Below are 27,689 nucleotides of genomic sequence, written 5' to 3' on the forward strand. Positions count from 1 at the left end.
GGAAGCTCAGTAAATGCGCTGTGAATGAATAATCACTGCCTTTGAATGAAATGATGATGGGCAATTGAACAAGCAGCATAAGTGCTGCATTAAAATAGATGAGTAGCTTCTTAAACAGCCACCATCAGCCTCCACAGATTTGAGGCATAAACTCTGTTAGGTTTTAAAGGAAGCACTAGGCTGGCAAGTGCTTGGAGGTAGAGAAGACAGCAAAAAGTGTATATTATGACATGGGTAGATTTAAACCCAGAAACCTTACATACAACAGAGAACAGGCATGATGACAGAATGCAAAAAAGTACACAAAATGTGAGCAGCTGTGCAAATGTTGCACAGAGAATGAGCAGTGTGTGATGGGAAAAGGAGAGAGTCTATCTCAGTGGGGATTTGGAAAAGTTTAGTGAAGGAAAGGGCAATTGAGGAGAGTGAAAAATATTGATACCTCTTATTTCACTAGTTTCTTCATCTAGATTAATGACTGTATTCCCTGACACCAAAAAAGAAGGGGGAAATGCCAGTGAAAGGAAACCCTACCTCTCCCAGTGGCTGCACATCCTATGATAGTTTAAATGAGTCAATCCAGGGGCTGGGGATTTAGCTCAGCGGCGCAGTGCCTGCCCAGCAAGCACAAGGCCGTAAATTCAATCCCTGGTACCAGAAGAAAAGTAAAAAATAAAAATAAATAAATGAGTCAATCCAGAAAAACCACAATTTGAATCTTTTATTTTCATTATGGATAAACACAAACATCCAAAGTTGTAGAAAATATTATATCTTCTGAGTTCATCATCTGCTACCTTTTCTTTAAAATTCTATTTTTTATTTTGTCTTGCCAGTTGTTTACTTTAGGGAAGTGATGAAGGGCTGCTGCAATTTGCCACTCCGCCACCTCACCCCATGGGGTCTTGTTATGTTGTTGCCTAAGCTGGTCATCAACACCTGGATTCAAGCAATCCTCCTTACTTGCCTTCTCAAGTATCTGGGACTACTTGCCCACCACACCCAGCTGCTATTTGCCACTTTCTAGTTGAAATGTTCTATACACCAAAAAATCTTTGTGGGGTCAGGGATATAGCTCAGTGGCACAGCGCCTGCCTGGCAGGTGCAAGGTCCTGAGTTTGACTCCCGATACAAAAAAAACAAACTTTGTGATTGCTTTGAGGTCTTTCTTTGGGAAGCAGTCACTGAAAACATTTGCTTCTTGGACTGAACAACAAGTAAGGCCAATTTAGGTCATTTATATTTCACTATCTCCCACTCATTTTTTAAACATCTATTATAATGAAGATAAAAGGCGAACAACAGTAGCTATAACATGATTTTAAAAAGATACCTGGGATCTAGGTGAAGGTATCCCTCAAGATTCTCCACTCTTTGCCTTAGCCTTAACCTTAGCCTTAAGCTTGTAGTGTTGAAAGGATGTGGACTATTACCAAATATAAAACTCTGCTTCACAGATGATGAAACACAGACCTATGTGGTTACATAGTCAAATTATGTGAATTCAAGTTATTAGCAATCCAAAACTTGAAGCTTCCTGACTTGCAAACCAACATTCCCTTCCCTACACCATGCTCATACCATGAAAATAGATAAGACACTTTCTCCTATACAGTGGCTTAACGTGAGCCTTGGGGATCTGGGAACTTTTTTTAATGCTCCTACAAGCAAATGAATTCCAAGTGTGCCTCATGATTCAGAATACATTTTTCAGCCTCCTACTCATCTTCTGAGTACCATGGTAAGCACAGGATCTCGACAGGAATGAATGAAGACTTATTTTATATTCTTTATAACTTCCTTGGAAATAAACATTATTTATTAAACCAAAGCAAATATTTATACAGGCAGATTCTTCAATATTGAAGATTGATGGTGTAAGATGAATCTTTTAGAATTATCCAAATTATCCACTTGCTTTTCTCAGAAATAAATTTGTTAATAATGTGTCCTCCACCAAGCTGCTGTAAAAACATACACTATTCTGTGAGGGAGGTGCAGAGAAAAGCAACTCACTTCCTGGAGCATGTGACAGAGAGATCTAAAAATCCTAGCTATTGAAGTGATATTAAACAGACTACAGGCTTTTTTTAAAATAACAAACCAAAGAAAAGGAAGGGAGGTAACTCAGCTTAACATGTAAAAATATTCAATAAAATCATCTCCATAATCTCACTTTGTGTCATAATGGCTAAGCACAAAAGCTTATTCACATTATTAAGTATGTCAAGTTAAATAATTTGATCACAACATCAACCTCTTTGTAGTCTCTCAGTCTTCACACTTTGTTGCTTATATGGTTGGGTTATCTCCCCCTGCATTTCAATATACAGTGACAGAACAATTTGGCCTAGGAATTAGAAGCCACTGTACCTTCTGTGGTTAAGGAAAAATGTAATTGCAGTGAATATGACCAACTGCCTCACTTGCTATTGAGCCACCTTGTAAAAAATTACAAAGAAAAGTGGCAGCAGAACTGTGTCCCAAAGCATCATAGAGAAGACTTTATAACATTCTCTTTAGATACCTGCTTATAGTTTAGTTTCTGATCCTCACTATACTGAATTCCAGTTTTTATTATATCATATATTCCAGTATTCCTATAAAATGTGTACAAATGTGGTTAGTATGTGGAAGCTGAGTAAATTTATGTGACAATGGGTGGTAGCTTTTATAGAGAATAAAACAGTTTTCCTAACCATTAGAAACATTCTTTGATAACATAATCCTAGATTCTTTCCTTTTTTTCTTTTCATCTAGATTCTTTCCTTTTCTTCTTTTATGCACAATCAGCCAGCTTGGATGTTCAACAGATATCTACAGAGGACATAAGTCTTGATATTTTTAACTTGCTGCTCTCCATCAGTTCCACCCCTGACCCAAGTGCATCACAATCATGACACGCAAGTTTCTCGTGAGTACTTTGAATTTTATGTTTTCTATTTATTTTAATATAAGAATAAAATACAATAAAATATTCAAAGTATTTCTATTGTAGGTTCTTCCTTTTCAGATCCCTTAGCAGAGAAAAATAATTAAGGATCTTTCTCTCTCTTTATGGCCAGAACAAAGACTTAAAAGGCAATAGAGCAAGTAAGTGAGGTCCTTGTAATGCTATGCTTCTAGTTCTAACCATTTTCATTGTTCCTTGGCAAAATCAATGTTTCTAAAAGCATACTGAGGTATAAGTGTCCAAACTGAAGAAAGTACTTGGTAGCTACCTGTCTGGGAGATGTGAAAAGGAGAAACTTCAAGAAGGCTTAAAATCACTGATCAATTTCTTTTTTTTTTTTTTTTCTTTTGAGACAGGTTTCACTGTGCAGTACAGGCTGGCCTTAAACTCCTTTGTAGCCCAGGCTGGCATTGAACTCACAGCCATCCTCCTGTCTCAGCCTCCCAAGTGCTGGGATTACAGGCATGTGCTACCATGCCCAGCCTTACTGATGAATTTCTACAGCTGGGCATATCTTAAAGAAAAGAGGAATTAGCTTGCTGTATATGGAAGGTATGGTGACCTAAAACCAATAGGTCCAGATCTCTTCCTCTAAATAACTGAGAACTCTTCGTTCTAAATTTCTATGGGACCTCAGATTTGCCTTACATACAAGAGAAGTTAGGACTCATCCTTTTCTAAGGTCTTTATCAGTTTGCTGTATGTGACCCTCTTAAATACACGGGCAAGCAGAAGAATTATTTTAAAATTAGGCCACTTATTTTCTTACTTGAATACTGTAAGTCCTACACCATAATCATTTCTAGAAATTAGGCCGGACTAGCAAACACATGAGGAGTAATATAAGTGCATTGCAGTATAATCACCTGTAAGTACATTTCTAATCAATCTTATTTGGCTTCAGATATGGGAAAGTAGAGGTAAGTATCCTGATTAAGTCTGGTTTGCTTGTTTGTTTTTGGCAAACAAGAATACGGATCAGTATTCTTGATGATGGTGAACAGAGTCTTTAATTGTTCACTCTTTCATGCCTTGATAATGTCTTCTTCAGGGATAACCCAAACCATCAGAACTGCAACAATATCAGCAATGAGAGTGGATCTTAAGGTCAATATTAACACCAGAAAATGCAACATGAAGACATCATTAACAGGCTGAAAATTGCAAGTCTTAATGTTTTGAAGTAGGCAGAGTTTAGGAGATGGAATCAGCGACCTCTGGGTGGAACAGGTGGAGGAGGATGGAAGGTCTCCCTGGCTGGAGGCCTGAAATGAAAGATAAAGCAACTGTATTAGAAACTAATTTCATAAGTATTTCTTGGGCATCTACAACTTGTAGCAAACTTGGTATACTGTAAAAGGGCACGTTACTCAAGAAACAACACACTCTGAATATCTGAGTGACACACATGCCAGCTGTGACTCACAATTCTAGCTGTACATTAAAATCACCAGTGGAGCAGCCAAGCATGGTGGTGATACCTGTAATCCCAGATTCTTGGATTAGGAAAAGGAAAATTGCAAGTCTGAGGTGACCCTGGACATCTTGGACAACCCCATCTTTAAAAAAGTAAGTAAAAGGACTGGGGATGTAGCTCAGCACCTGCCTGGCAAGCGTGAGATCGTGAATTTGATTCCCAGTGCAGAAAAAAAAAAAAGTAAAATAGAATCATCAGTGGAGTTTAAAAAATACCAGTTTCCAGGCTCTGTCTCAGACACATTCTATCTCTAGAGCATAGGGCTCAAGCATCAAGACTATTTAAATAATGTCCCTTGCCCAGCCACTTGTGCTGACAACCATGTCTTTTGTTTTTTGATGCTTTGCCCTCTTGGGGACTTGCTAATCCTGGTGGGTCCACCCCTCCCAGGAATAGCTAATGCTTGACTAATTCCTAACCAAGTTGCCTGTCTGTCTACAAGCATCATATAGGCCTTTGATATACAAACCACTCATTCTGGACTCAGAGCCCAGCCACCTCCTTGGAGCCACTATCCAACCTGCCCTTACCACCCAGAATCAGGTACCAGACAACTAGAGACAGCTGCAATGCACCAAAGCCCACTAAAATTATCCAAACTATTCAATACTAAATCCACTCACCTACCCTTGCCCTTGTCTTCCTTTCCATTCCTCTGCTCCTGACCAACTTTGTTGCTTTGTGTAACACTTTCCCCCAAGGTAGTGGTCCCCTCTTCTTGGGAACTGTGCATGTTAACATAGCAGCATTTCAAAGGCAATTGTCTCCTAATCTATTGACCTTATCGCACTTAAGTAGTAATAAAACCTAGATGTTAAAATATAAGTGATTCAATAGGCAGCCAGGCAGGAGCCCTGCTATGTGAGGCAGGCCTGTTGGGAGAGGAATTGACAATTTCCAGTCTGCTTCTCAACAATTATTTCCTCATGGGATCACTATGTTTTTGCATTTCTGCATTTGCTTTCCTAGAAGTTCCTCTCCATGTTATTCTGGATGATTTTTTAATCCTGAGTGATACTCCAGGTAGACTAGGTGAGTCTGTTTACAGAAAGGTTCAACAATTGCAGATGGCATTTCCCTATGTGTGCTGTAAAACCAATATTTAATTCTCTGGGAAGCAAGTCAATAAGTCCAGAAAGAGAGCTTTGTCAGGTGCTGTAACTGAATTGTGCTACCCCAGAGTTGCATGCTCAAGGATTGAATGAGTCAGTGAGTAAATATTTACTAAATGTCTTCTGAATTACTTATGTGTAGGTCAAGGAAATGAAAACAGAGTTGGGAAAAAGGGGGCTGTCTTACGAACAGGAAAGGAAGGCAGAAGTAGCAAAGAGTAACCACAGAAATCTTCAGGAGGTCTTGCTCCAATCCCTATTTGTCATTGAGTGACTGAGCTTTATACAGTGAAACAAAAAGGCAATCTCCTCTGTCTCCTCAAACTGCACTATAAACTGCAGGCTTATAGTAGAATGCTGCAGGGCAGTTAGCTGATACCACTTACTACACAAGCCAGTTCAAGAATCGCTCTTCAAACTCTCTTTCTTCTCAACAAACATTTGTCTACTGTGCAACTACTCCGGCATCTGTTGTATAACAGTAGTTAAAACTGTCAAAGACCTGGCTCTTATGATACTGTGGATGTGTACATGAGACAGATAGGCAAAAATCAGAAAACAGTATAGGGTGTTTTAACAAGGAAGTTCAGAACCTGTGGGAATATCTAACAGTGATGCTTATGCACACACAGATGTGTGCAAGTTTAACTGCTTTAAGCTCTTTTTTCGTCTGCCAAGTGGAGGTAATAAAAGCTACATTAGCATATGTGTGACTTGGAGATTACAGTAGGAAAGTAGGTAGCACAGGTTCTGGCTTAGAGTAGGCACTCAAGAGGTAATGCTAATCATTTTTTTCTAAGACTTAAAGGTCTACTATAAGATCTTCTCCCTTGAGCCTATTTTACCTTCCTCTCCAAGATAATCATGATTCCCTGTATGCTCCCCTCTCTCATTCTGCTGCCCAATCTGCAGTTGGGATGTACCTGCTATTATGCCAGCTCTGTTTCATTGTGATGAGCAACTCCAGCAAGAGTTTGATGCCTCAATGGATTTGTTATTTTAGATATAGCAGAACCAGGGAAGTAAAGGGGTACTAAATCCAAAGCAGGGTGGCCTGTGGAGAGACCACTTCTCCAGAACACTGGAAAGCTGAAGGTGTAGATGATTGTCCCATGATACTTGGGCACTGGCTGCTTTCTCTCTGTTGGAGGTGAGGTATTACTGATGGTGAGTTTGATTCAAGAATCAAGCAATCAAGCAAGTTGGTTAACTTCCTTTTAAAATAGCAGGGCTTCAGTCATATGCTTTTGTATAGTCATACATATTGTTTAACATAATTTTTAAACTTCTCTATTAATTAAAAATAGCTCTATCCCAAGTCCATTTGCATCGTGGCATTCCAGTTCCTCTTAGGGACTCCACAGGTCTCTTCACATCATCAAACAGAAGGAGGCCTCCAGCAGCAGGTCCTTGGTAAGAGTGCACAGGCCTTGCTGGGAGTAGGAGTGCATGATCACTAGTGATAGAAAATCACCAGGGAACAGCAAAATAAGTTTGAAACAGACAATGGCTCAGTAAAAATTTGGCTTTTTTCCCCTTAGTGGTGGCACGACAATAGTACAGAGCATAGCACTGTCAGCTGCCCATCTATAAGGACTAAGCAGCAAGGGAAATTCCATGCCAAGATATAATGCATCTGCTTTTGTTCTTATCATCATCTTCCTTTCTTTGTTTCTTCAGCTGAATATATTGAGAACTCACAGCAGCTGGGAATGGGAAGTCTCCTCCACCATCTATAACCCACCTGCACTGGGCTAATTGTTTAAGGGCTAATAAAGTCCAACCCTGAATTCATTCCTTCATCTATCCCTTCATTTACATAATAAACATTTATTGAGTCCCTCTTATGTGCAAACACTGGGAAAATAGAAAAAAAAATTAAATAAAAAATAGTTTCTATTTTCATGAAGTTTACTACCACTTGAAGAGACAGACAGGTAAGCAAGGTTTGCAATGAGAAATGTCTTAGAATAGACATTCTAGGAGGTGGGGGGCTCTGCATGGAGACATCAGGGAAGGTGATGTTTAGGGTGAATCCTAAAGGATGTATAAAAATGTTCTAAGTAGAGATTGGAAGTGAAGTAGAAAGCATTCTAGGCAAAAGGAACAGATTGGGTAAAGAATACAAAACAGCACAGCTATCCTAAGGGGTAAAGCACAGGGAAGAGGTAAGACTTGAGGCTGAGCAAGCCAGGACACACCAAAACACACAGAATTAAATTTGAAGGTTCTTATGCCAGGAAATGATATCATCAGTTATTTGTGTTCTAGAAAGTGCACTTTGGTTCAGTGTGAAGGAGGGACTGACTGGAGGCAGGGAGGTAAGTGTGGGCCTCCAAGGATGAACTTGGCACTAGCAGATGGCAAGGAGGAGGTGGATCTAAGAGCTGAAAGGGCAGGAGAATGGGTAGAGCCTGCAGACAAAGTAGCCAAGGGTGAGAGCTGTAAGAGAGACACGCTCTTGCACTTGGGGCTTAGGGAAGGAAGAGAATGGTGCTCAAGCCCAAGATGGGAATTCCTGAGAAGGTGGCAGCTTGGGTCAGAGGATGGCAGGTAGGCTGAGGAACTCAGTTTTGCACAGGCTGTGTCTGAGACGCTTATGAGACATTGGGTGAAGATCCCCGGTGAACGGCAGTAAGTAGAAGTTGGAGATAGAGGTTTGGAAGCCATAAAGAAATTCAGGCTCTGGTTTGTAGCATGCAGAGTACGCAGAAGACTAGACTAGAACTGACTAGAATGATGAGTAGGGTGAAGGCTGCACTCAGCAGTGCTGTTGGAGGGGGAGGGGTCAGGAGAACATGGCTGCCAATTCCCAGGTCAAGGTGAAACCAGGCACAGCCCCCTCCTTTCAGCCCATCAGCCAGCCAAGCCATTTGGAAAGGGGCTTGCTCTATTCCCTGCTCAAAGATTGCCTCATTTTATTAGGAAAATTGCATACATACAACACAACTGCATCCTTAGAAATCTTTTTTCACACCAGAAATGAATATAAAGCTCAAACTACTTCAACTGTAACTTTCTTTGCAAATACTGTTCCTTCTATCCCCACAACCACCACCACCAGCTACCACACAACCAGCTGCCTCCTCTTCTCCTCTGCTACCTCCTCCTCCTCTGTGATACTGGGTGGGGGTCAAACCCAGAGCCTCATTTATGCTGGGCAACCGTTCAAGCACTAACTCTAACACCAACACGCCCCCATTTTAATTTTATTTTTCATTTTGAGACAAGGGTCTCCCTCGCTTGCCTCAGCCGATGCTGAACTTGCAATCTTCCTGCTTCAGCCTCCCAAGTAACTGGAATTACGGGGCTGTACCACTGTGCCCAGCTCAGATACTTCCTTTAGCAAAAGTACTTTTCTCCTTTTCTCTCCCCATTTTTATCCCAGTATATTTCCAGACTCCCCAAATAGTTAATCTATCCTCTCTTTTTCACATATTTAAATTATCTAATTTCTGTCCTTTAATATCTAGAACTCATTCCCTTAATAATTTTTTTCTCTTCTAGTAACAAAATCCTATGGAATCTTTGTAGCTGTAGTTTCAATCTTGAGAATTTTTTTCTTATTACAATTAGACAACTACCTCCGAAGCCCTCAGTCTTCAGCAATAAAAATTGTTGAATTTTGGATCTCCTTCCCTGACACATAGACTTTCTGGAGCAGATGTAACACAAAGACCAAAAGACTGTCACACAGAGCAAGTCTTCACCCAACACCAAATCCCAGTTTCCACACACTTTTGTAAAATGTGATCATTCCCACCTCTTAGGGTTCTGAAGAGAATTAAACAAGATGATTGTGTGTTTGACTTACCTCCCACCTCCCTCATTAAACAGTGATGTTCATTACTACAAATGTTCTTGGTAAGGTGCCTCCTCAATCATCTACTATAGCAATTCTCAAGCAATAGGACTTAATGGAAATTCAGGACGGGACTACTTCTACTCTGTGTGAAAGTAATATTCTAATATGTGCCTTCCAGGATATACCCGGGAAACATAACTTGGGATGGTTCATGTAGCAACAGTACACAGATGTTGTAGGGAACACAGAGAAAACTGGTAAATAGCAAAAGAAGAAGTGGAAAAGTTCAAACTCAGTCTCTTTTTCTAGAAAACCAGAAAATCTGCCTTGCAGCATTCTGTCAACAAATTTCACTGATGAGCTTTAGTTTACAAGATTCAGAATGCAAAAAAAATGTCCTGGTTGAAAAAAATACTTCTTTATTTCTTAGTCTCCCCTCCTCAGCATATTATGTTTTAATCATCAAAACATCAAACTCCTGAGACAAGCCTAGTTAGTCTTTTCTGCATTGGCAGACACACTAGCTAGCTTTGACACTTTTTCTGTTACTCCACAAGACCATAAAAAGGTTCTTGCCAAAGGCCCAAATACTATATGAACAAAGACATGCATCAGAGCCCAGGAAATCAGTCACTCTCTTTAATCTAATACTCATCTCCAAATCTCCAGATGTTTACTTCTTTCCTGTATATATATATATAAACCCACTCGTGTCGTTGAGGTCTTACCACAGTTCTATTAGCAACCCCATTTTATACACAATGTTGAAGCACCTAAAAGTTAACTAAGTCCAGCACTGGCTTCTGGACATTTGTGACCCCAAGTGGGTAGCTCTGGAGCCAGGCTCATCATCAGTATCCCAGCCTGCTTCATCTGCATGTCTTCCTCCAAGTCCTTCTTATTGCCTGTTCCTCAAAAGACACCTCCCCACAGCACAGCCAAGGGAATTTGATACTAGGGAACTTATTTCCAGCCAAACACAAAAATAGAGACAGAGGGAAGAGGGTGGAAGGGATGGGATAAGGGATGAAAAGAAGGAACATGTACATCTACAAACTCCATACAAGGCATGTACACATTATGTACTGCAAACATGTACACACACACAAAGGAAGAGGATCAAGGGATGTGGTGGTGGGGAGAAGGGGTAGAAGGGAAAGGGAATAAAAAAGAAATTACGATGTGTTAGGTGCATGTACCAACTTCCCACAAGGAATGTAAACATACATACTAATAAACTAAAAAAAAACAGAAACCATGCAATAAAAATTACTTTAAAAGTTGACATGTGCCTATGTATTTCATTTATGAAATAGTGCATTTGTCACTTAACTGAGTAAGGTATCACCTACATGAAAAGCCCACACTGAAATATGTCAAAAGTAGGAATTTCAGTTCACTGTGTCTCATTCCTGGGTTGCCTCAGGTGTCCCCAAATCCTACTCTTTCTGGAATTCAGAGTGTGAGGAAAAAATTTCCTATAGGCTTCAATGTTACCTCTGTGAGGCAGCTCGAGGAGGCACCCTGGGGGGCCTCTCAGAGGGCATGGCGTGTGGTCCATCCACTTGCTGGGGGCCTGGGCTACGGCTTCTGGTAACTTCTGGGACTTCACTGTCCTACAGCAAATAAGATGAGAAAAAAAGGTGAAAATTTCTTGAAGCAACCAGCACAGCTGGACACCCATATCCCAGAAGGCCCTCAGCCTTCTTCAGGCTCTGGCTGCAGAGTGCTTACAGATTGGCAATCAACCCAGACCTCCTAGCAGCCTTCCATGTCTTCCTGTTGTTGCTAAGAAGGCGAGCCCAGATTCTCACGAATCTTTTGAACTCTAAATCCATCTTTTGAACTCAAAACATGGTCCATGACTGTCAACACCAGAGAAGCTTGTCACAAATGCTCTCCTTGGGACCTGCTCTCAGGAGCCCTCAGGGTTGGAGGTGACTGAGGTGGGCCTTCCTGTTTCTTCCAGCCACTGGTCCTTGGATCAGGGTAGACGCTTGCCCAGATTCAGCCAACTTGGAATGGGGCCTCAGCCCAAAGCAGCAGCTTCCTCTCAGTTCAAGGCCTTCTGGCTTGCTAGAGACTATGCCACTACACAGAAAAGGCCAGTGGGCAGGGCAGGAAGAAAGCAGGTGTGCACTGAAAATCACAGACAACAGCACTGGCCCTGGGACATAGGAAACAATGTCCTTGGCTCCCCCTGGCATCCCTTCTGGCCCCTAATCTAGACCTTGGCATGATCCCTGTCCTTGGAGTCCCTGAGACTCACTACATTCTTTTCATAGATACCACTACCTGAGCAGATTTCTGTCTCTTTCCTTTCTCCCTGCCTTCCACCCTGCTTCCTTTCTTCTTACTGAGGCAAAATTCACATAACATAAAATCAAACATTTTAAAGTAAACAATTCAGTGGCATTGAGTGAATTCACAGTGTTGTGCAACCACCAACTCGATCTAGTCTCAAAACTTCAATAACCCCAAAAGGAAACACTGCATCTATTCAGCAGTTAATTTCTTCCTATTCCCTTCTCTTTCCAGCCCCTGCCAAACACCAATACATACTCTGTCTCTACGGATTTTTCCGTTCTAAATATTTCATATAAATGGAATTCTACAACAGACACTATGTGACTTCTTCTGTGTGGGTTCTTTCCCTGAATTTCTATCTCTTGCAATGAAATGACCCATAGGACAAGACAGATGGGGTGAGGACCCTGGCTCTTACCTCATTGTCGCCCTCCATCCCGCTGCTCACACTGAGGAGGCTCCGTGTACTTGAGCGGTTACTTGTGCTGCCTAAAGAGTAGAAATAAAGGGAGCCACACTGTAGAGTCGCTCAGGAGAAAACAAAATGCAGAACTCTAGCACGTATGTTACTGATAGAAACAACACATAATTGATGAAGACTTATTCTTCAAACTGTGGCTGTCTCATTTTAGTAGAGTTCAGGTTTTCTGTCAGCATTACATGGAATAACTCACTTTTTGATTACCACTTTCAGCTTAACAGCTACCACTTACAGAGGGCTTCCTACACATTAAGTGCTTCAAAAACATGACTGCCACTTCTTTTTCCTTTGAAAATCCTATTTGATAGTAGAGTTTTGATTTGACAGGAAAGTAGAGGTGCTCTGATTCTCTATTGAGTAGTATCTCTAAAATATGTAAGCTAGTTTTGTTACTGTGGGTTTTTTTTCTACTTAGAATACAGGAATGTGTATGTGTAACATATATGTAGACAGACTTTATAATATGGGGTGAGACATTCTGACACAACATGCAAGGCTGGGGGGTGTGGCTCAAAGGTAGAGAGAGTACTTTTTTCCCACAGCCCTAAATTCCATCCCCAGCATAAACACACAGGAAAAAAAATGCAATACACTAATTTAAAAGTATAGTTTATATTCATAGCAGGAACTGTGACTGTAAGTGTAGGTGCCCAAAGCTCTTGAGTTGGGAGTTTATCACCTCTATCATTAAGATAACATTGTCCAAATGAGATTGTGCTGGCTATGTCCCATTTTTGTGCTATTCAATGTAGCACAAAGTGTGAAACATGGCTAGTGCAACACAAGAAATGAATTTTAAATTTTGCTGTAGTTTTAATGAATTTAAATGTAAATAGCTACATATGGCCAATGTCTATTGTATTGTTCAGTACAGCATTAGAAGCAGCCTGAAACCACGGTGATCTAGCATAAAAGAAGGAAGAAGTAGGGGCTGGGGATTTAGCTCAGCGGCAAAACGCCTGCCTGGCAAGCGCAAGGTCGTGAGTTCGATTCCCGGTACCAGAGAAAAACCAAAAAAAACAAAAACAAAACAAGAAGGAGGAAGTAGAGTTAATCAACTACAACAAGGAAATTTTAACTTTGATTACCAGTATTGCTACTAACACACTGCCAAGTCTTAGGGTTGCTGAATTTCCACTTAAAATAGCTCTGATTAGTTTGGAAATAGTGTGAGTTTTGCTTTGTTATGGTATCAACTTTGATGGAATGAATTTAGGGAATTTAGATGCTGGCTTGAATAAAGCAGTTAGGATTATAATTTCAGACTACCTCCTGGGGGAAGATTTTTATGCCTAAAATAATGTATCAAAATATTTTCATAAACCATGGAATTCAGAGTTTGTTCATTAGGAGCGCGTGAAACACAGTCCCTTTCTATTCAGCTGTCCACACATAACACTGTTCACCTGACGAGTGTCCTTTTCATTTGCCCTGGCCCCCTGCTGTCCACAGACGAAAATCTACTCAAGGCAAATGCCATCAAAATCGCTCCAGATTTCCTTAACTAAAAGCAAGCCCTGGGCACATGGGTCCCTAGCCCTCTCTGTGGCTGAGCCTCCCCACGTCATTCACCATGGTCCCTCCCATTTGGTCACAATGAGCCACATTGTTCTAAAGGTTATCTGCTATCAGAAAGTAAAAAATGGTCATAAGCACTGGCTCTGTAACTCTGGAAATTCATACCCATCAGATCCTGTTGTCCCTTCCCTTGGCATTCTTAAGTCTTTAACCCCAACGCTTGGCTCCAAACCTTGCCTCCCCAAGTTTGACTGCTTTGGCTTCGGCCCCTCTCCAGGCTGATGACTTCTGGCCACATCCCCCTGGGCTGCACAATTAGCAGGAACCCCTGGTCCCAGCCCTATCACCTGTACTCTTGCCAGAGGGTGGGAGCCTTGCCAGGCTCTGTCGCTGGGGAGGAAGGATCAGATGAGCATCTAACTCATACTATTTCTGTACTTTCTCTTCTCTGTTATAATCCCTTAAAGACAGGCACTGGTTCTTTGTCCACTGTCTAGCTCAGTTTGCAAGAGCTGTCCTCTGTGCAAAAATAGGGGAAAAAATAACCACATACTGTATAAGAAACTTGGACCAGACAACCTAGGAGAAGGTCAACAGTTTTTCTGCAATGGAACTTTTGCTCTCTTACATATAATACTAGTATCTTACATTTTTGGTTATTACCAGATGTAACCTGAAATTATTTTTCTGTGATTTTCAAGTCACGACAGCTGTAGCATAATAAAAATAGTTCTGTTTTCAGGACGTGACTCTGGGGTAAGAGCCAGCTGGTGGATCAGGGTCCAGCACCCTCACTCTCCCTCCCTGCAACTTCTATTTGGAAGGCAGTACTTCTCTGGTAAGAGGACAAAAAGCTCTAGGTGTGAATCCCAGCCCCCCTGCTTACTTGCCAAGAGATGAGGTGAATTCAAGTTGCCTAAAACTCTCCAACTCTCCATTTCCTTATCTAGAAACTGAGGCCTTGTTGTACAGAATGAATTAGATCACATGGTAATATGCTTGGCACAGAACCAGCAAAAGGCAAACATTTCATCAGTGAAAGCACCTGTCTGAGGACTGGGGATATAGCCCAGCAGCACAGTGCCTGCCTGGCAAGTACAGGGTTCTGAGTTTGATTCCCAGTACGAAAAAAAAGAAAGAAAAGAAAGAAAGATACAAGGGCCGGAGACATAGCTCAGCGGCACAAGTACCTGCCTGGCAAGCACAAGGTCCCAAGTTCAATTCCTGGTACAAAAAAAAAAAAAAAAAAATTAATGAAAAAGAAAGAAAGAAAGAACGAACCTGTGTGTGTGTGTGTGTGTGTGTGTGTGTGTGTTTTCAGTCCTTCTCCCCTCCCCAACGTGTCTGACAGAAGTGTCACCTGTCCCTGGCTTTCTTTCCCACTGGAAGTCCCTAAGAAACTTTCTCCCTTTTCTGAACTTGTCAGAATTTAAATTTCAAAATTGACTCAGGGCTCTCTAGGTCCCATTATCACCACCATTATGTACAGGAAGGTTTTCTCTTTGTCCAGTCCAGATTTCCCATGTCATGTGATAGGCTTTGAGTCTGCTTCCACAGGTAAGGGTGGCAGGAATATTAACTTGAAAGAGAAAAGAGCTAGGTTGTAGTCCCAATTTTGTCCTCTGAGGCTATATGACCTTAGAGAAAGACCTTTCCCACTCTGGGTTACAAATGATCCATCCATAGAGTAAGGAGGGAAACTAGCACAGAGATTCTTGACCTAAGTTTACTGGTGGGCAGTATTGGGGTGTGTGTGTGTATGTGTGTGGGTGTGTGTGTGTGTGTACATGCATGTGTATACAACCAAGCATTTTTCTAGGGAACAGATCCAGAACATGTATGACACTCTCAAGGGGATTAAGAATCCCAGACTGGATGAGCTGTTGGATGTGCCAACATTTCATTTGTGGATTTTTCTGCTTCACATTTAAGGAGACACGAGTCTTGAAATTCAGCTTCTCTCTGGCCTTTTCATTACTTTTCTAGCTGCTTTGATAACACCAAAGTGAATGAAAGAGAGAAACTTTATGGGGCTTAAGAAGCCAGTGTGGCTGAAGTCAGCTAACAGGGCTCTGGATGTGGAAACAAAGCCCCAGGCCCTCGCCTGTCCATCAGTGGGCATTGTCTATGCAATCAGACTCCCATTCAAGCTCAAAGGAAGCATATCCTAATTAGATCCTGAACCATCTGTAAAGTTAGAATTCTCAAATCTGAGACCATTGTTTTCTAGTGCGTTTGACTTTGTGCTCTCACCTTCTCCTTAACCCAGCTGGGGAAGCCGCAAGAAGTAGGGGTTAAGAGCATTGGCTCTGGATCCAGACTGTCTGACTTTAAACCCAGCTTGACCACATTCGCTACTTAACCCAGTCAGGACACTAAGCCTCTAACTTCCCTCCTTGGGAAATAGAGGTCAAAGTACCTCTTAAAGAAGTTTTGTCTTGCTATGGAAAAATAAAGAGGACAATCTATGAAGAAGCTTCAAAGATCATCAATGCTCAGTGATGGTTAACTATTATTATTAGTTTTTTTTCTTAATAAAAAGGATATAAGCTAGCTTCACATGATAAAAGCAAACTTTACAGGCTAATTGTTCCCCATATTTTACACTTTTCAAAATCTAATCAGCTCCCTCTTGAGATCTTTGGGCCCATGACAGAATGGGGCTTATGAGAATGTTTTCAAATGCCTCAAGCCACCAGCTAGAGTACAATGGTGAGGGCACTGCAGGCCCCACCCCACTTACTCGCTGTGCTGGAGGTGCTGTCTGTTTTCCAGTCACCACGCCTTAGCTCTGTTCTGGAGGGGAAGACGCTCTTCCTGGGCCCACTCTCATAGACTCCAAACTCCACTTTCCCAGGCAGGTGCTGTGAGTGCCGGATGGGGACTGTGATCTCTAAGTCTGGAATCAGAGGAATGGGGATAAGCTTGAAGACAGCAGACTGTTACCTACCTGATTGCTACCCGCCCTGACTCCACCTGCTTTCCTCCACCCCCAAGCCTGGAAGGAGCCTGAGGGGAAGAGTGAGCACTGGATTGTTCTCCTGCCCATATCAGCACTGAAACCTGGACTCTTGTGTGGCCAGGCTAGGAGATGGAAGGAAGGGATGGCAGGATGTGAGAAGACAGCAGAGAAACACTTGCATGTTTCTCCACTTGCAGGGAGTGGGTGAAACATGGTTAGACAGGGGCTTGGGTTCCCGGCTCCTCTACTAGCAGCTGTGTAGCTTGAGGGAGTCAGTTCACCTCTGTATTATGCCCTTCTCTGAGGAGGGGGTGCGTGCATCATTGGCCATCATTAATAGGCCACGCTGTGCCCCAGGCTTATTCTAAGACCTTCCATATTCTTCAGTCATCGAATCCCCTAACAGGCAAGAAATCAAAGCTATTATCATCTTCTACAGAAATTAGGCACAGGAAAGTGAAGTTGCATCTCTGTCACACAGCAGGAAATGGTAGAGGTGGGATTTAGATGCTGGTATGAGAGTCTGGACACTTCCTCACTTGCTCCCTTAACACATGGTGCACAGAAGGTGGGAGGATCGGGGGTGGATGGCCCATATTGGCAGCAGTGACCCACAGAGTTAATGACAGGAGGTCCTTCAGGTCCCTGAAAGCTTTTTTGACTGGCAAGGCTGGTTAGTGATAAAGAAAAGTGCTCCTTTACCTAGCAAAGCACTACTACTTGACCTCTTTACTGGCTTATCCCTGTCCAGTGGTTCGCCTTTATACTTTCCTAGAGTTCCACCTTTGGGTTCTAAACCCTGCTGCTGAGCAGAGTGACATCTCAGTGGTGCTGGCAGCAACTTCCTCCTCAGTTAAGTGTAAAGCACATGAGCCCCTTCTTCGGAGTTCCCACTGCAGCCCCTGCTATGGAAGCAGGGAAGGTTGGGAAGGAAGAGGGATAAGCTTTGAGACCTGTGCTCTTATCCTTGTGGTACCACTTGCTTCCCACCTTTCTACTACCATGTGCTGGGAGCAACCAGAAGTTCAGAGAGACTGTGGCAGAGGTGGCTCTGCTCATAAAGCCAGAAGTTGGCCCAAAAGGGTAAATGAATATACTAGAACTTTATGAAAGAGCTGCATGAGGACAGGGCCTAGCAAGCTACACACATGTTCAGCATAAAGACCACTAAAAGTAGATTATTCCTTTGCATAGGCCCAAGCTTTCTGGATCCAGGATACCATAGGCACTGGTATTCAACCAGCTTCCTGGCCCTTTCAGTACTTCAGCATCTTTTTCTCTCCTGGGGATCCCTTGGTTACAAACTGTGCAGTGCATTTGAGCAAAGAATAGGGAGTTCATTGTTACATGGGTGTGATCCATGGGATCTCAAAGCCTACACAGAGGTCATACTTTTCGTCTCCCTCTCATCTTTGACCTACCTTTCTAAAAATCACCTTTTAAAGAGCGGTTCCTGTCTGCTTAGGTAACTTTGAGATGGCAATTTTCTACCCTCACCAGTTCTATGAGAAAGGAAAGTAAAACACACGGGAAAAAAATTGGGGAACAAAAGTTCAAAAAAATCAGGTGAGCTACTGTAAATGTTGACAAAATCCTGACATTCTTTGCCTAAAGGTGCAATATCAGGAATAACTTTCATTATTGTATCGCATAGCACTTTCCCAAAGTGTTTGCACCTGTGCTATTACTGTATTTTCCCCACTGAGCTCCATGATTTCTCCATTAAGTAGATAAGCCAGGTATAACTCCAGTGAGGGAACTGAGTGGTTAAAGGAATGATGCTGAATCATAAAGTGATTCAGTGACACAAAGGGGATCAGAACCCAGGTTTATTACGACTCAGCTGGCTCCTCTGCCTACAGGACACACCCAGAACACAAATACTGATTGTCTTCTCCATGGGACCACAGCACTCAACAAGCCACAAGTCCCAGCAGCCCCTCACTGATTTCCCATGCCATTAACACTCTGTACCAGCTCAAGGACAGCAAAGTTACTCCATGGGGCTTAAGAAAAATGGTCAAGTTATTATGAACAGAAGTTCAATTTTCAATTATCCTTAGAGTTGTAACCCAAATTACAGAAAATAATCATAATTTTTCTTTTCTAAGACAAATGAAGTTTCCAAATTAAGAGTCAGTCCTTGTGTTTGGAGTAGGTTACATTTTTAGAGAAGGCCCTTTAGAAAGAAATGCCACTCAGCAGCCCTACTGCTCCTATAGATCAATGTAATAGTGTGCCAATGGTTTTCATATGCTTTTTGTTTTTAGTGAAGCAGAATTCTTTCTTCTAGTGACAAAAGAAGCTGAACACACAAAGCATGTTTTTAAAAGGAGTTGCAGTGTTCAAAGCAGAGTAAGTGGGCCCAGTCCTATATATCCTAGCCCACCTCACACCCTCAGTTTCCTTCTTGCCCCTTCAAGGATACATACAGCAGCTCTGAAGCCCACAAGGAGCTCATAGGCTATGTCATTACAAACTAGTATGTAATACATAACCTGGTTTACAGAGCTAACCAATAAGTCATATCTACTCAACCATAAAGGATGTCTTATCTTTCACAGATATTCTGATTCCCCTGGGCCTCACCCTGCAGTTCAGGGTCCAACTTTCAATTCCCTAAAGCTTTCTCTCATGGCCAAATTAAAATACTACCCTCCCAATGGGCCTCACCAATGACTGATGGGAGTAGATACAAAAACGGCCTAGTTTGTTTATCTCTCACTGGCATAACTCAAAAATAAGAAGGTACTTGGGGCCCCTTGGCTAGAACATTCTCCCCTGGTAGATTGGTAGATTGCTTGCCAACTTGTCATTCTTGAGATAGGGTCTCACTACGTAGTCCAGACTGGCTTCAAAGTTGCAGTGATCATCCTGCTTCACCCTCCCGAGTGCTGGGATTACAGGCATGCACCATCATGCCTGGCCACTCCAGTCATTCTTGCTCAGTGTCTGCTATAGTTCAGATCTGGAATGTCCCCAAAGGCCCATGTGTTAAAGGCTTGGTCCCAGCTTGGCGCTACGGGAGATGGCAGTGAGGCATAGTAGGAGGTCTTTAGGTCACTGGGAGCATCCCTTTGAAGGGGCGAGTCAGACTCTGGCCTTTTCCTCTCTCTCACTTCTTTCATTTCAGAGAATTTTGCTTGCCATATGTTCCCGCCATAATGTGTTGCCTTAGGGCCAAATGATCAGGGCCTGAAACCTCTAAAACTGTGAGCCAAAATAATCTTTTTGTTTTTATAAGGTGGTCATCTGGAGTATTTGTTATAGCAATGCAGAGCTAACATGGTGTTCAGTTATATAAGCTTAATATTTTAATAGTCATGGTATTAATTAAAGTCCCTAATATTAAAAATAAAAATAATTAAACTCTTACTCCCCAAAATTTCCTTGTCAGAGGGTCTGCTTCCTGGGGAGCAGTGGTGGGAGGGGACTAAATTCATGCTGTTTTGGAAACTTTTAGACATTGACCATTCTGATTTAAACTATAGGTACTAGAGAGTATAAATCACTTGTTTGGACCCTAATTGGCTTTGAGTGAACTTGGTGTAATGTTTCAAAACTTATGGCCCTAAGGCTTGACCTGAAGTAGTAACTCCCGGCCCAGTACACTCACTCTGGTGCCAGCACATGTGTGAGCCTGTGTGTGACTACAGCAGCAGATGGTTTTAGGGTGCTTCTATGTGCCAGGGACTGTAGTGGGCGCAGATTATACTCAGACTCCTTGCTAGTGGGCACTTTTTTTTTGCCATTTTGCAGATAAGGACTGAGTCTCCTGGAGGTGAAATATCTTGCCCATGGTTCCCACTTCATAGTGAGCGGAAATCTGACCCCAACCTTGCGGGCCCCAGGATTCATGCCTGTGTTCCCCCGCTTCTCTGCATGTGTGTTCATCTTGCTTCAGTAACTCCAGGAGCACCAGGTGGAGCCCAGCGGGTAGAGAGATGTGATGATACCAGAAGCCTCAGTTCTTGAGCCCAGCCTGCTGAGCACATACTACAGACTCCCAGGCCTTCAGACATGGAGCCACCACCAAATCACAGACTTCATGCTGCCATATTTAAGATCTTAGAATGTTTCATTTAATCAACACTTCTACTTTTGGGTCCACATGCTCTAGTTTTAGAAAATAACTTGGTCATTTTCCTTCTGGAGCCCTCTTATCTGACACCCACCCCCCACCCACCCCCTAACTGTGCAGACCTTGAGCCAGACTTTTGCCCCCTCTGCTTTTTACTCCACTCCTCCACTGGGAAGGTGGATACACCTGAGTTAAGGGAGTGGTGGCGTAAATTTAAAATCAGACAACAAACAAAAGTCTTAGGATGAACTCTCTGACCTTCTGCCAAGGTTGTAACCTTTAACCACTTTTCCCTATAACAGTCAAAAGCATTAACATTAGTGAGGCTACTACTTTCTACACAACATTGTGAAAGTGTCATGGGGTTGGCCTTAGAAGGGAAAACCAATCCTACATGAACAGAAAGACAACTAACCTATGAGCTATCAGATGGCAAGGACAGTGGCTCACAGGTCTTTGTTTCTGGCTGGGTGACTTGTGCTCAGTAAGTGTTCGTGAGAGGAATCAATGGTGTCACCAGACATTTTACTAAAACCAATCAGACTTTCTGAGCTGTGTGAATGTCCTTCCTGCACACTGGGGATTCAGAGCACAAAGCAGACATGTTCTTGCCCTTCAGGAGCTTACCACAGGAGAAAGGCAAGTTACTGAGCCATAACTATGAGAGTAGAAACAAGGTACTTATGGGTCTGTGATACATGACACATTTTTTACTTTTAGAAGGGCATTGATTGTAGTTTGGGTTTATCTGTACAGGGGCAAGAATAAACATGAAGGAACAACTGAACAGGCTACTGCATTAGTTCTGGAAGAGATGGTGGTGGCCTAGCTATAGCTGTAGGGCAGGAGATGGTCAAAAATGAACAGATTTAGGTTGTGTTGGGAAGTAGAACCCCTGCAGATTGCTAGTGATTAAATGAAGGAATGTGGTAATAGCAAAAAAAGCAATAAAAAAGAAGTATCAGGTGAAGGGATAGCAGCCTCTGTAAATGCTCAAATGATGGACTCCAGTGGCCTGCAGTGATTCTGCAAGACCAGGCGTGAGTACTGAGGCCCACCATGCCAGAGGTTCTCAGTGGGAAGACGCAGTGTGGACAACCCCAAGTCCTTGCTCAGGAGTGACAGTGCCACATGGCTGGTACCCTCCAGAGGATGGGTCACAGGGAGTAGAGGAGCCCAGTCCTCAGTGTGCTCAAATAGAATCCATGTCTGTTATGGTTTGTGATATCCCCACCAAAGCCTCATGCAATCATAGGGATTTTTCATTGGTGGCTAAATCTAGAGTGTGTGATGCTGGGATTAAGGTTATGTGATTAGTGACTAAGTCCACTGCTTGGTTTGCACAGTTCTGGCTACGATTAAGGGTGTGCTACACCTTCCAGTGCTACACCTGCCCTAGCGTGGGTACTCTGCATACAATATAAGGGACAGAAAGAGTCCCTTATCCCTTGTTGCTTTTGCTGCCTTGTGGGTGCCATGAACTGTTCTCCTCTGTGACACTCCTCTGCTATGTGGCACTCTACCTTGGAGACAACCAACCATGGACTGAAACCTCTACAAATTGTGAGCTAAATAAACCTTTTCTCCCTTGACTTTGGGCATTAGACATTTTGTCTCAGCAGTGAGACATCCCTGCTATTGCATGCTGGGAGCCCCACTAACCTGGGCCCTGGGCTTCTAAAGCAGTGTGTGATGTGGGAACTGATGACATAAGATTCACCACTCAAGTCAGAAATAGACATTGTGTGGATGAGGGTTTCTCCTTCCTCTGCTCAAGAAACATATGTCCTTCCAATTGCCAAAGACATCCAGAAGCCTGTTCACTCAGACCACAGTAGAAAGGAGAGTCAAGCAAAATAGCAATGCCCCACAATGCATCAGCACATACCTGTCTGCTTTCCTGATTTTTGTTTCTCTTTCTGTCTTCGGGTGATACTATCTCTTAGTCGTTTAAGATTCTCCTGTTTAAAAAAAGAAAGAGTTTAAATATACACCAGAATTATACCCTTTGATCAGTAGAGTTACTTTCTGATTGTTTGCTGTATGCAAAGTCTATCACATTGTAATAACATTTTCAAGATGCAAGTGAGGTTCAGCCTAGACAGCTCCCAGACAAATCCACATCCTCATCGAATTTGTGCCCAAAGATAAGACATCTCTTCCACAGTACAGTTTCTTCCCTCTGCTCCAGCTCCCAGCTCCATTTTCCACCCTATAACCCAGTGCCATTCCCTGTGGACAGCAGGTAGCAAAACTGGTCTCTGATTTGCCCACAAACACTCTGCATATATTTTTGTCTCTGCGACTGCGTTCTTTCTTCATTCCCCTGACCTTGAGAGATGTTGATTCCTCTCAGTGAGTTTGTTCCATGCCTGAGTCAAGCAAGGCCCACATTCTCCCTGATGGCTTCCAGTCCTTAGTACTGCCCACACCAGCCATCTGCCACTTGGATTATACTATTCTGCATGTGTGTATGTATGTGCGTGTGTGTGCGTGTGCGTGCACACGCGTGCACACGCATATGTGTGTACTTTGCCTCTTCAGGATATATGGGCTCTCCAAAGGCAAAAGACTAAGTCTCATACCTTTCTGCAGTTCTGCCATCTGCTCCACTGTGGTCATTCAATAGGTGTTGAATAGATACTTGAGGGTCAAGACTTTTTCTATTTTAATCAATCAACACCAGTGTTTAAGCATTCTCAGAAGTTAACCATCTGAGCTTTCAATGCCATGGGGAAAATGCCCAATCAATCTGGCTGAAGCAGAAGGTTCAGTGAGGGAATCACTGGAGGTCAAACTGGAAAGGTTGTTTATTGCCTGCAGGCTGAGACATGGCGCCTTATTCAGGAAGCAGTGAGTAATCTGAAAGTTGTGAACTGGCTAGGGCTTTAAGACTCTGGTGAGCCGAAAGGGAAGGAGTTGAAGGCAAGAAGACCCACATGGAGATAAGGCAGCAGGCCAGCTGCAGAGGACAGGACTGACAGTGGTCTGTGGCTAAGGGGATGGGAAGATAAGAGCAGATATGAGAAGAAAAGCACCACAAAGTGCAAGCAGGCAAGACATACAGCTGACTAGATGTGAGAGAGCCAGGAGAGGGTAAGAGCCTCAGAAACTTGAAGTCTCTGGGAGATGGCAGAGCAGTAAACAGAAAGAGGGAACCAGGAAAGTAAATAGCCTTGATGGATGGTTTGTTGTTGGTCATGCAACAGGTCTAGGGCAATTCAGGAGGACATGCTCAGCTGGTTGCTGGAGTCTTGAAGATACAGGCTTGAGTGTCACCTGCACAGAGAAAGTGCTGAAGGGAATCTGGGCGGTACTTGTTTGTGGGAGAGGGAACTTAAGGAGATAGAAGAGTGGAGTGAAAGGCAGAGGAAAAGGAAGAAGCATCATGAGCTGTGGATGGGAGAGGCTCAGGAAGCACCAGGAAGCTGTCAGAATGCAGAACACTGTGCCCCAGTGGGCCAGGGTTCTCTACTGTGCTGAACACGAATCTTAGCTGTCTCTTGTGCTCAGCAGGAATTCTGGGCAAGTTCATGGGAAAGAAGCCTATTGATATTGATAGTTCACACTTCGTATAGATTTACCCTGCACCATGTGTGCTAAGGGCCTCCCCATTCACTTTTCAGGGGTGGGAAAATGAAGGCACACCAAGGCCAAGATCATCTAGCTGCAAGAGGCAGAACAAGGATATAAACTTGGGCTGCTGCCTCCAGAACCTTGGCTTCCTATAGCTGTTGTGCCACATGGTCACACATATTGACAAGGACAAAAAATGATCACTGTTTGGCCATGGCTGGACTTTTCTCAGCAGGCCTGTAGTTGCCCTGGGGCACCTAAGCGAGGAGGACCCTGGTTCCTGGATTCAGCATTCAAGATGGGTGCCCACTCATCCTTCAGATCCCAGAAGGAAGCAGGCAGCTGGAGGAGAGGGTGCCCCACTTTAAGGAGCACTAAGGAAGCAGGTGTGATGAAGGGAGTTTGGGCTCACCAGAGCTGGTTTGGATCCTGACTGCCTCTGCACGTCACTGAGCTTCAGTTTTCTGGGAAATGGGGGTGATGATGCTTCCTCTGTACGCATGCATGCTGTGAGGAGCCAGAGATTAAATGTCTCCTGGCTGTACAGCACAGAGCCCAACATACTGCTGTCAGACCTTGACCACTGGTGCTTCTGCCTCACCATCCACACTCCCCAGCATCTGTTTCCACCCCTGGATGCCATGCTCCCTCTCAGGGCTGATGGCTGCTGCTCACACCAGTGACCAGGTAACTGGTGTGTCAGGTGCTGGGAGATCAGGCTTGAAACACACACTCCACTGAGATAGAAAAAGTTCCCATCCCAACTCAGCCACTCACAGTGGGAGTGGCCTTGGACATGTCCCTTAGCCCCTGGGCCCAATTTCTTCTTGCTTAATTGCAGGTCTTAGGTTAGGGATGTGTTTCCCAGTGATACTTAGTTAAAAACAGGGAGTCCTGGGGATATAGTTCAGTGGTACAGCACTTGCCTGGAAAGAACAAGGTTGTGAGTTTGATTCCCCAAAAAACAAACAAACACAGGAGTTGTATGTCCAGGCCAGGGGACACAGACACAGAGTCACTCACAGGACACACTGACAATGTCTGTAGACACAGCCATAGGTGCTCAGTTGGAGCAATGTTGGACGGCTACCACCCACCTTCCCCACTATTTAGTAGCAAAGTAACATGAAATGGCTTCTGACAGACGCTGCTGACTACCTGCTGGAAGCGAAAGGACTCAGATCGTTTCTTCTGGTTGAGCTGCCACTCCTTAAAGTGCAGCACGGCCTCATCCACATTGACGATGCCCAGCTTCACCTGTTCCTGCAGTGTGATGAGCTGCCGCTGGCCCGGCGTCTTCATTCCAGCAAATGGGTCATATATACTTGACTGGGGCCTGTCCCTCCATGGTCTGACAGGCGGCTCTGAAAAGATAGCAAACTTTAGCTTGATAGCTCCCCAGCGGAGCAGGAACGGACCTGAAGAATGGGTGGCAAGGCTGCTCATGGGCTCAAAAGGGCACATCACAAAGGAACAAGTACATGTGAAGCCAAAAAAGGGGAAACATGATGTGGAATCAGAGGACAGGAAAGCAGCTAATAATTTCAAAGCCTATTAAAGTAGACAAGGCTCCAGCATTTAAGATAGATATGGAACCTGCTAAATCCGCCAAGCCTTATTTATCAATATGCCTTCGGACCAATATTTCTCAACCGTGATACTACTAACATTTGGGGCTGGAAGGTTCTTTGTTGCGGGGCTGCCCTGTGCCTTGTAGGATGTTCAGCAGCATCCTTGTGCTCTTCCATCTAGGTGCCAGCAGCACTCCTTTCTCAAGTTGTGGCAACCAAAAATGTTCTCAGATGGTGCCACATGTCCTCTTGTGAGGGCAAAATCACCCCCACATAAGAACACTACTGCTTTAGAATGACATCCATTTCCAGAAGAGTCTAGCCAGGATGCTTCTCCCACTTCCACTCCTTCAGCAGTGATTATAGACTAATTGGCATGAAATGTTGGGACACCAAATACCAATGATGTTGTAACCCAGGTCTAGTAGCACCAAGTGTCAGTGAAGTATTGGGTTCTAGCTAGCTACCTTTGGGTTGTTCTGTGCCACCCTCTCTTCCATATTACAAAGGCACAGTTCTCTGCTTTGAAGAGTCTAGGGAAAGATGAAGCCAAGCACTCCCTCTCTAGTCTATAACCTTAGATCTGCAGGAAAAGAGCTACTTGCAGAGATGATAGAGCCACTGGGACTTGTGAAGACAACTTGACCTTTTACTTCTTGATTCATTTATGGCTATTTGATTCCAGATCTCTCCAGCATGGGCATGTGATTCAGGGACACACAAAATGGAAAAAGAGAGATGGCTTCATCAATGAATACTGAGGATAAAACTTAGAATTTATCTATTATCTGCCTAACCATTCATTCATCTGAGCACACACATTCACATGCCCTTCGACCAGGTTTGCTTTTTTCGAGGTTTTGTGAGATGGGCTAGAAGAGAAAACAAAAGTATACTCCAATCAGCTCCAATCTCCCACTGCCATCGTCCTTTGGGATGCCTTTAAATGCTTAGATTGTGTCACTGCTATTTTCCAAAAGAATCCTCAACAGGATAATACTGAATGCCTCTATTTAGCACAAGCAAATTAATGAGGGGAGGGAAAACATTTAGCCCCTCAAACTGCCATTAAAAATTCTTTAAAAGAATGTAATGTCCAAGTTCTTACCCAATAGCAAGAAAGTGTCTTCAAAGCATGATTGAACTGATATAGACAAAGCAAACAGCCTAGAAGGGCTGTATCACAGACAGATAAGGTGCTGGGCTGCCCATTGTTGGCATTAATCTCAGTGCTTAGATTGTACTTTTGTGCTAAGTGATCCTTTCTGGTATGTTAGTGTCCTTTGTATAATCAGTTCATACAGTATTTTAGGGCCCCCCTCTCCCTTTATCTTCAGTGCAGAACTCTTGGACAGGTTCATCCTAAGGTACCTCTTGGGTCTCTATTTTGCAATGTCAAGGAGCCACCACCCTGAGAAGGCTCTGAGCTATGAACACCTCTACCCCATCAAAATTTCACTCATATAAAAGGAAGCTGAGGACAAGGTGGCTTACCTTTCCGGAAGTGCTCTGAGGAAACATACAAATTCCCAGGCTGTGCTTGACTTTTCTCTGCGAAAACTGTGAGAGAAAGCATATTCTGAGTAAAAGGTCTTTTTTTCTTTTAAAAAAACTTTTTAACTTTTTTTCTTATTAGTACATGTTTGCAGTACATGCAGTTTACAATCATCTTGGGAAGTGGGTACATGTACATAATACACCTTACTTCTTTTTTAATCCTCTTCCCCTTCCTACCTCCCTCTCTCCTCCTCTAAATCCTCTTTCCTAATTTTCATTTTTACTGAGAGTATTAATCTTAGCTCATGTTTATGACATACAATGTTTACATTTGTCTTTTCTTTCTTAA

At 43.2% G+C, this 27,689-nt stretch overlaps 1 protein-coding gene and 1 long non-coding RNA gene across 6 annotated transcripts in view; one reads left to right on the forward strand and one right to left on the reverse strand.

The window, feature by feature from the left end:
• Window positions 1-712: 712 nt before the first annotated feature.
• On the forward strand, window positions 713-7,336 carry LOC102018626. The gene is made up of 3 exons (XR_264374.2): window positions 713-2,914; window positions 4,388-4,522; window positions 7,223-7,336. It is a non-coding gene; the product is annotated as an uncharacterized LOC102018626 (long non-coding RNA).
• Pik3ap1 (phosphoinositide-3-kinase adaptor protein 1) overlaps window positions 4,037-27,689 on the reverse strand; it is a 112,883-nt gene continuing 89,230 nt past the window's right edge. For 4 of the 5 annotated variants that reach the window (XM_005407578.2, XM_005407579.2, XM_013506164.1 and 1 more), the window contains 7 exons: window positions 27,338-27,403; window positions 25,431-25,636; window positions 22,585-22,657; window positions 16,397-16,552; window positions 12,073-12,143; window positions 10,845-10,963; window positions 4,037-4,218 (listed from right to left, as the gene is read on the reverse strand). In XM_005407578.2, coding sequence (XP_005407635.1) covers window positions 4,161-4,218; window positions 10,845-10,963; window positions 12,073-12,143; window positions 16,397-16,552; window positions 22,585-22,657; window positions 25,431-25,636; window positions 27,338-27,403 — 749 coding nt within the window. In that variant the 3' untranslated portion in view covers window positions 4,037-4,160. The remainder of the gene's footprint in view (window positions 4,219-10,844; window positions 10,964-12,072; window positions 12,144-16,396; window positions 16,553-22,584; window positions 22,658-25,430; window positions 25,637-27,337; window positions 27,404-27,689) is intronic. The other variant, XM_013506162.1, reaches the window with a different exon arrangement.

Source organism: Chinchilla lanigera, unplaced genomic scaffold, assembly GCF_000276665.1.
Source record: "Chinchilla lanigera isolate Chin_1 unplaced genomic scaffold, ChiLan1.0 scaffold00106, whole genome shotgun sequence".
Taxonomy (NCBI): domain Eukaryota; kingdom Metazoa; phylum Chordata; class Mammalia; order Rodentia; family Chinchillidae; genus Chinchilla; species Chinchilla lanigera.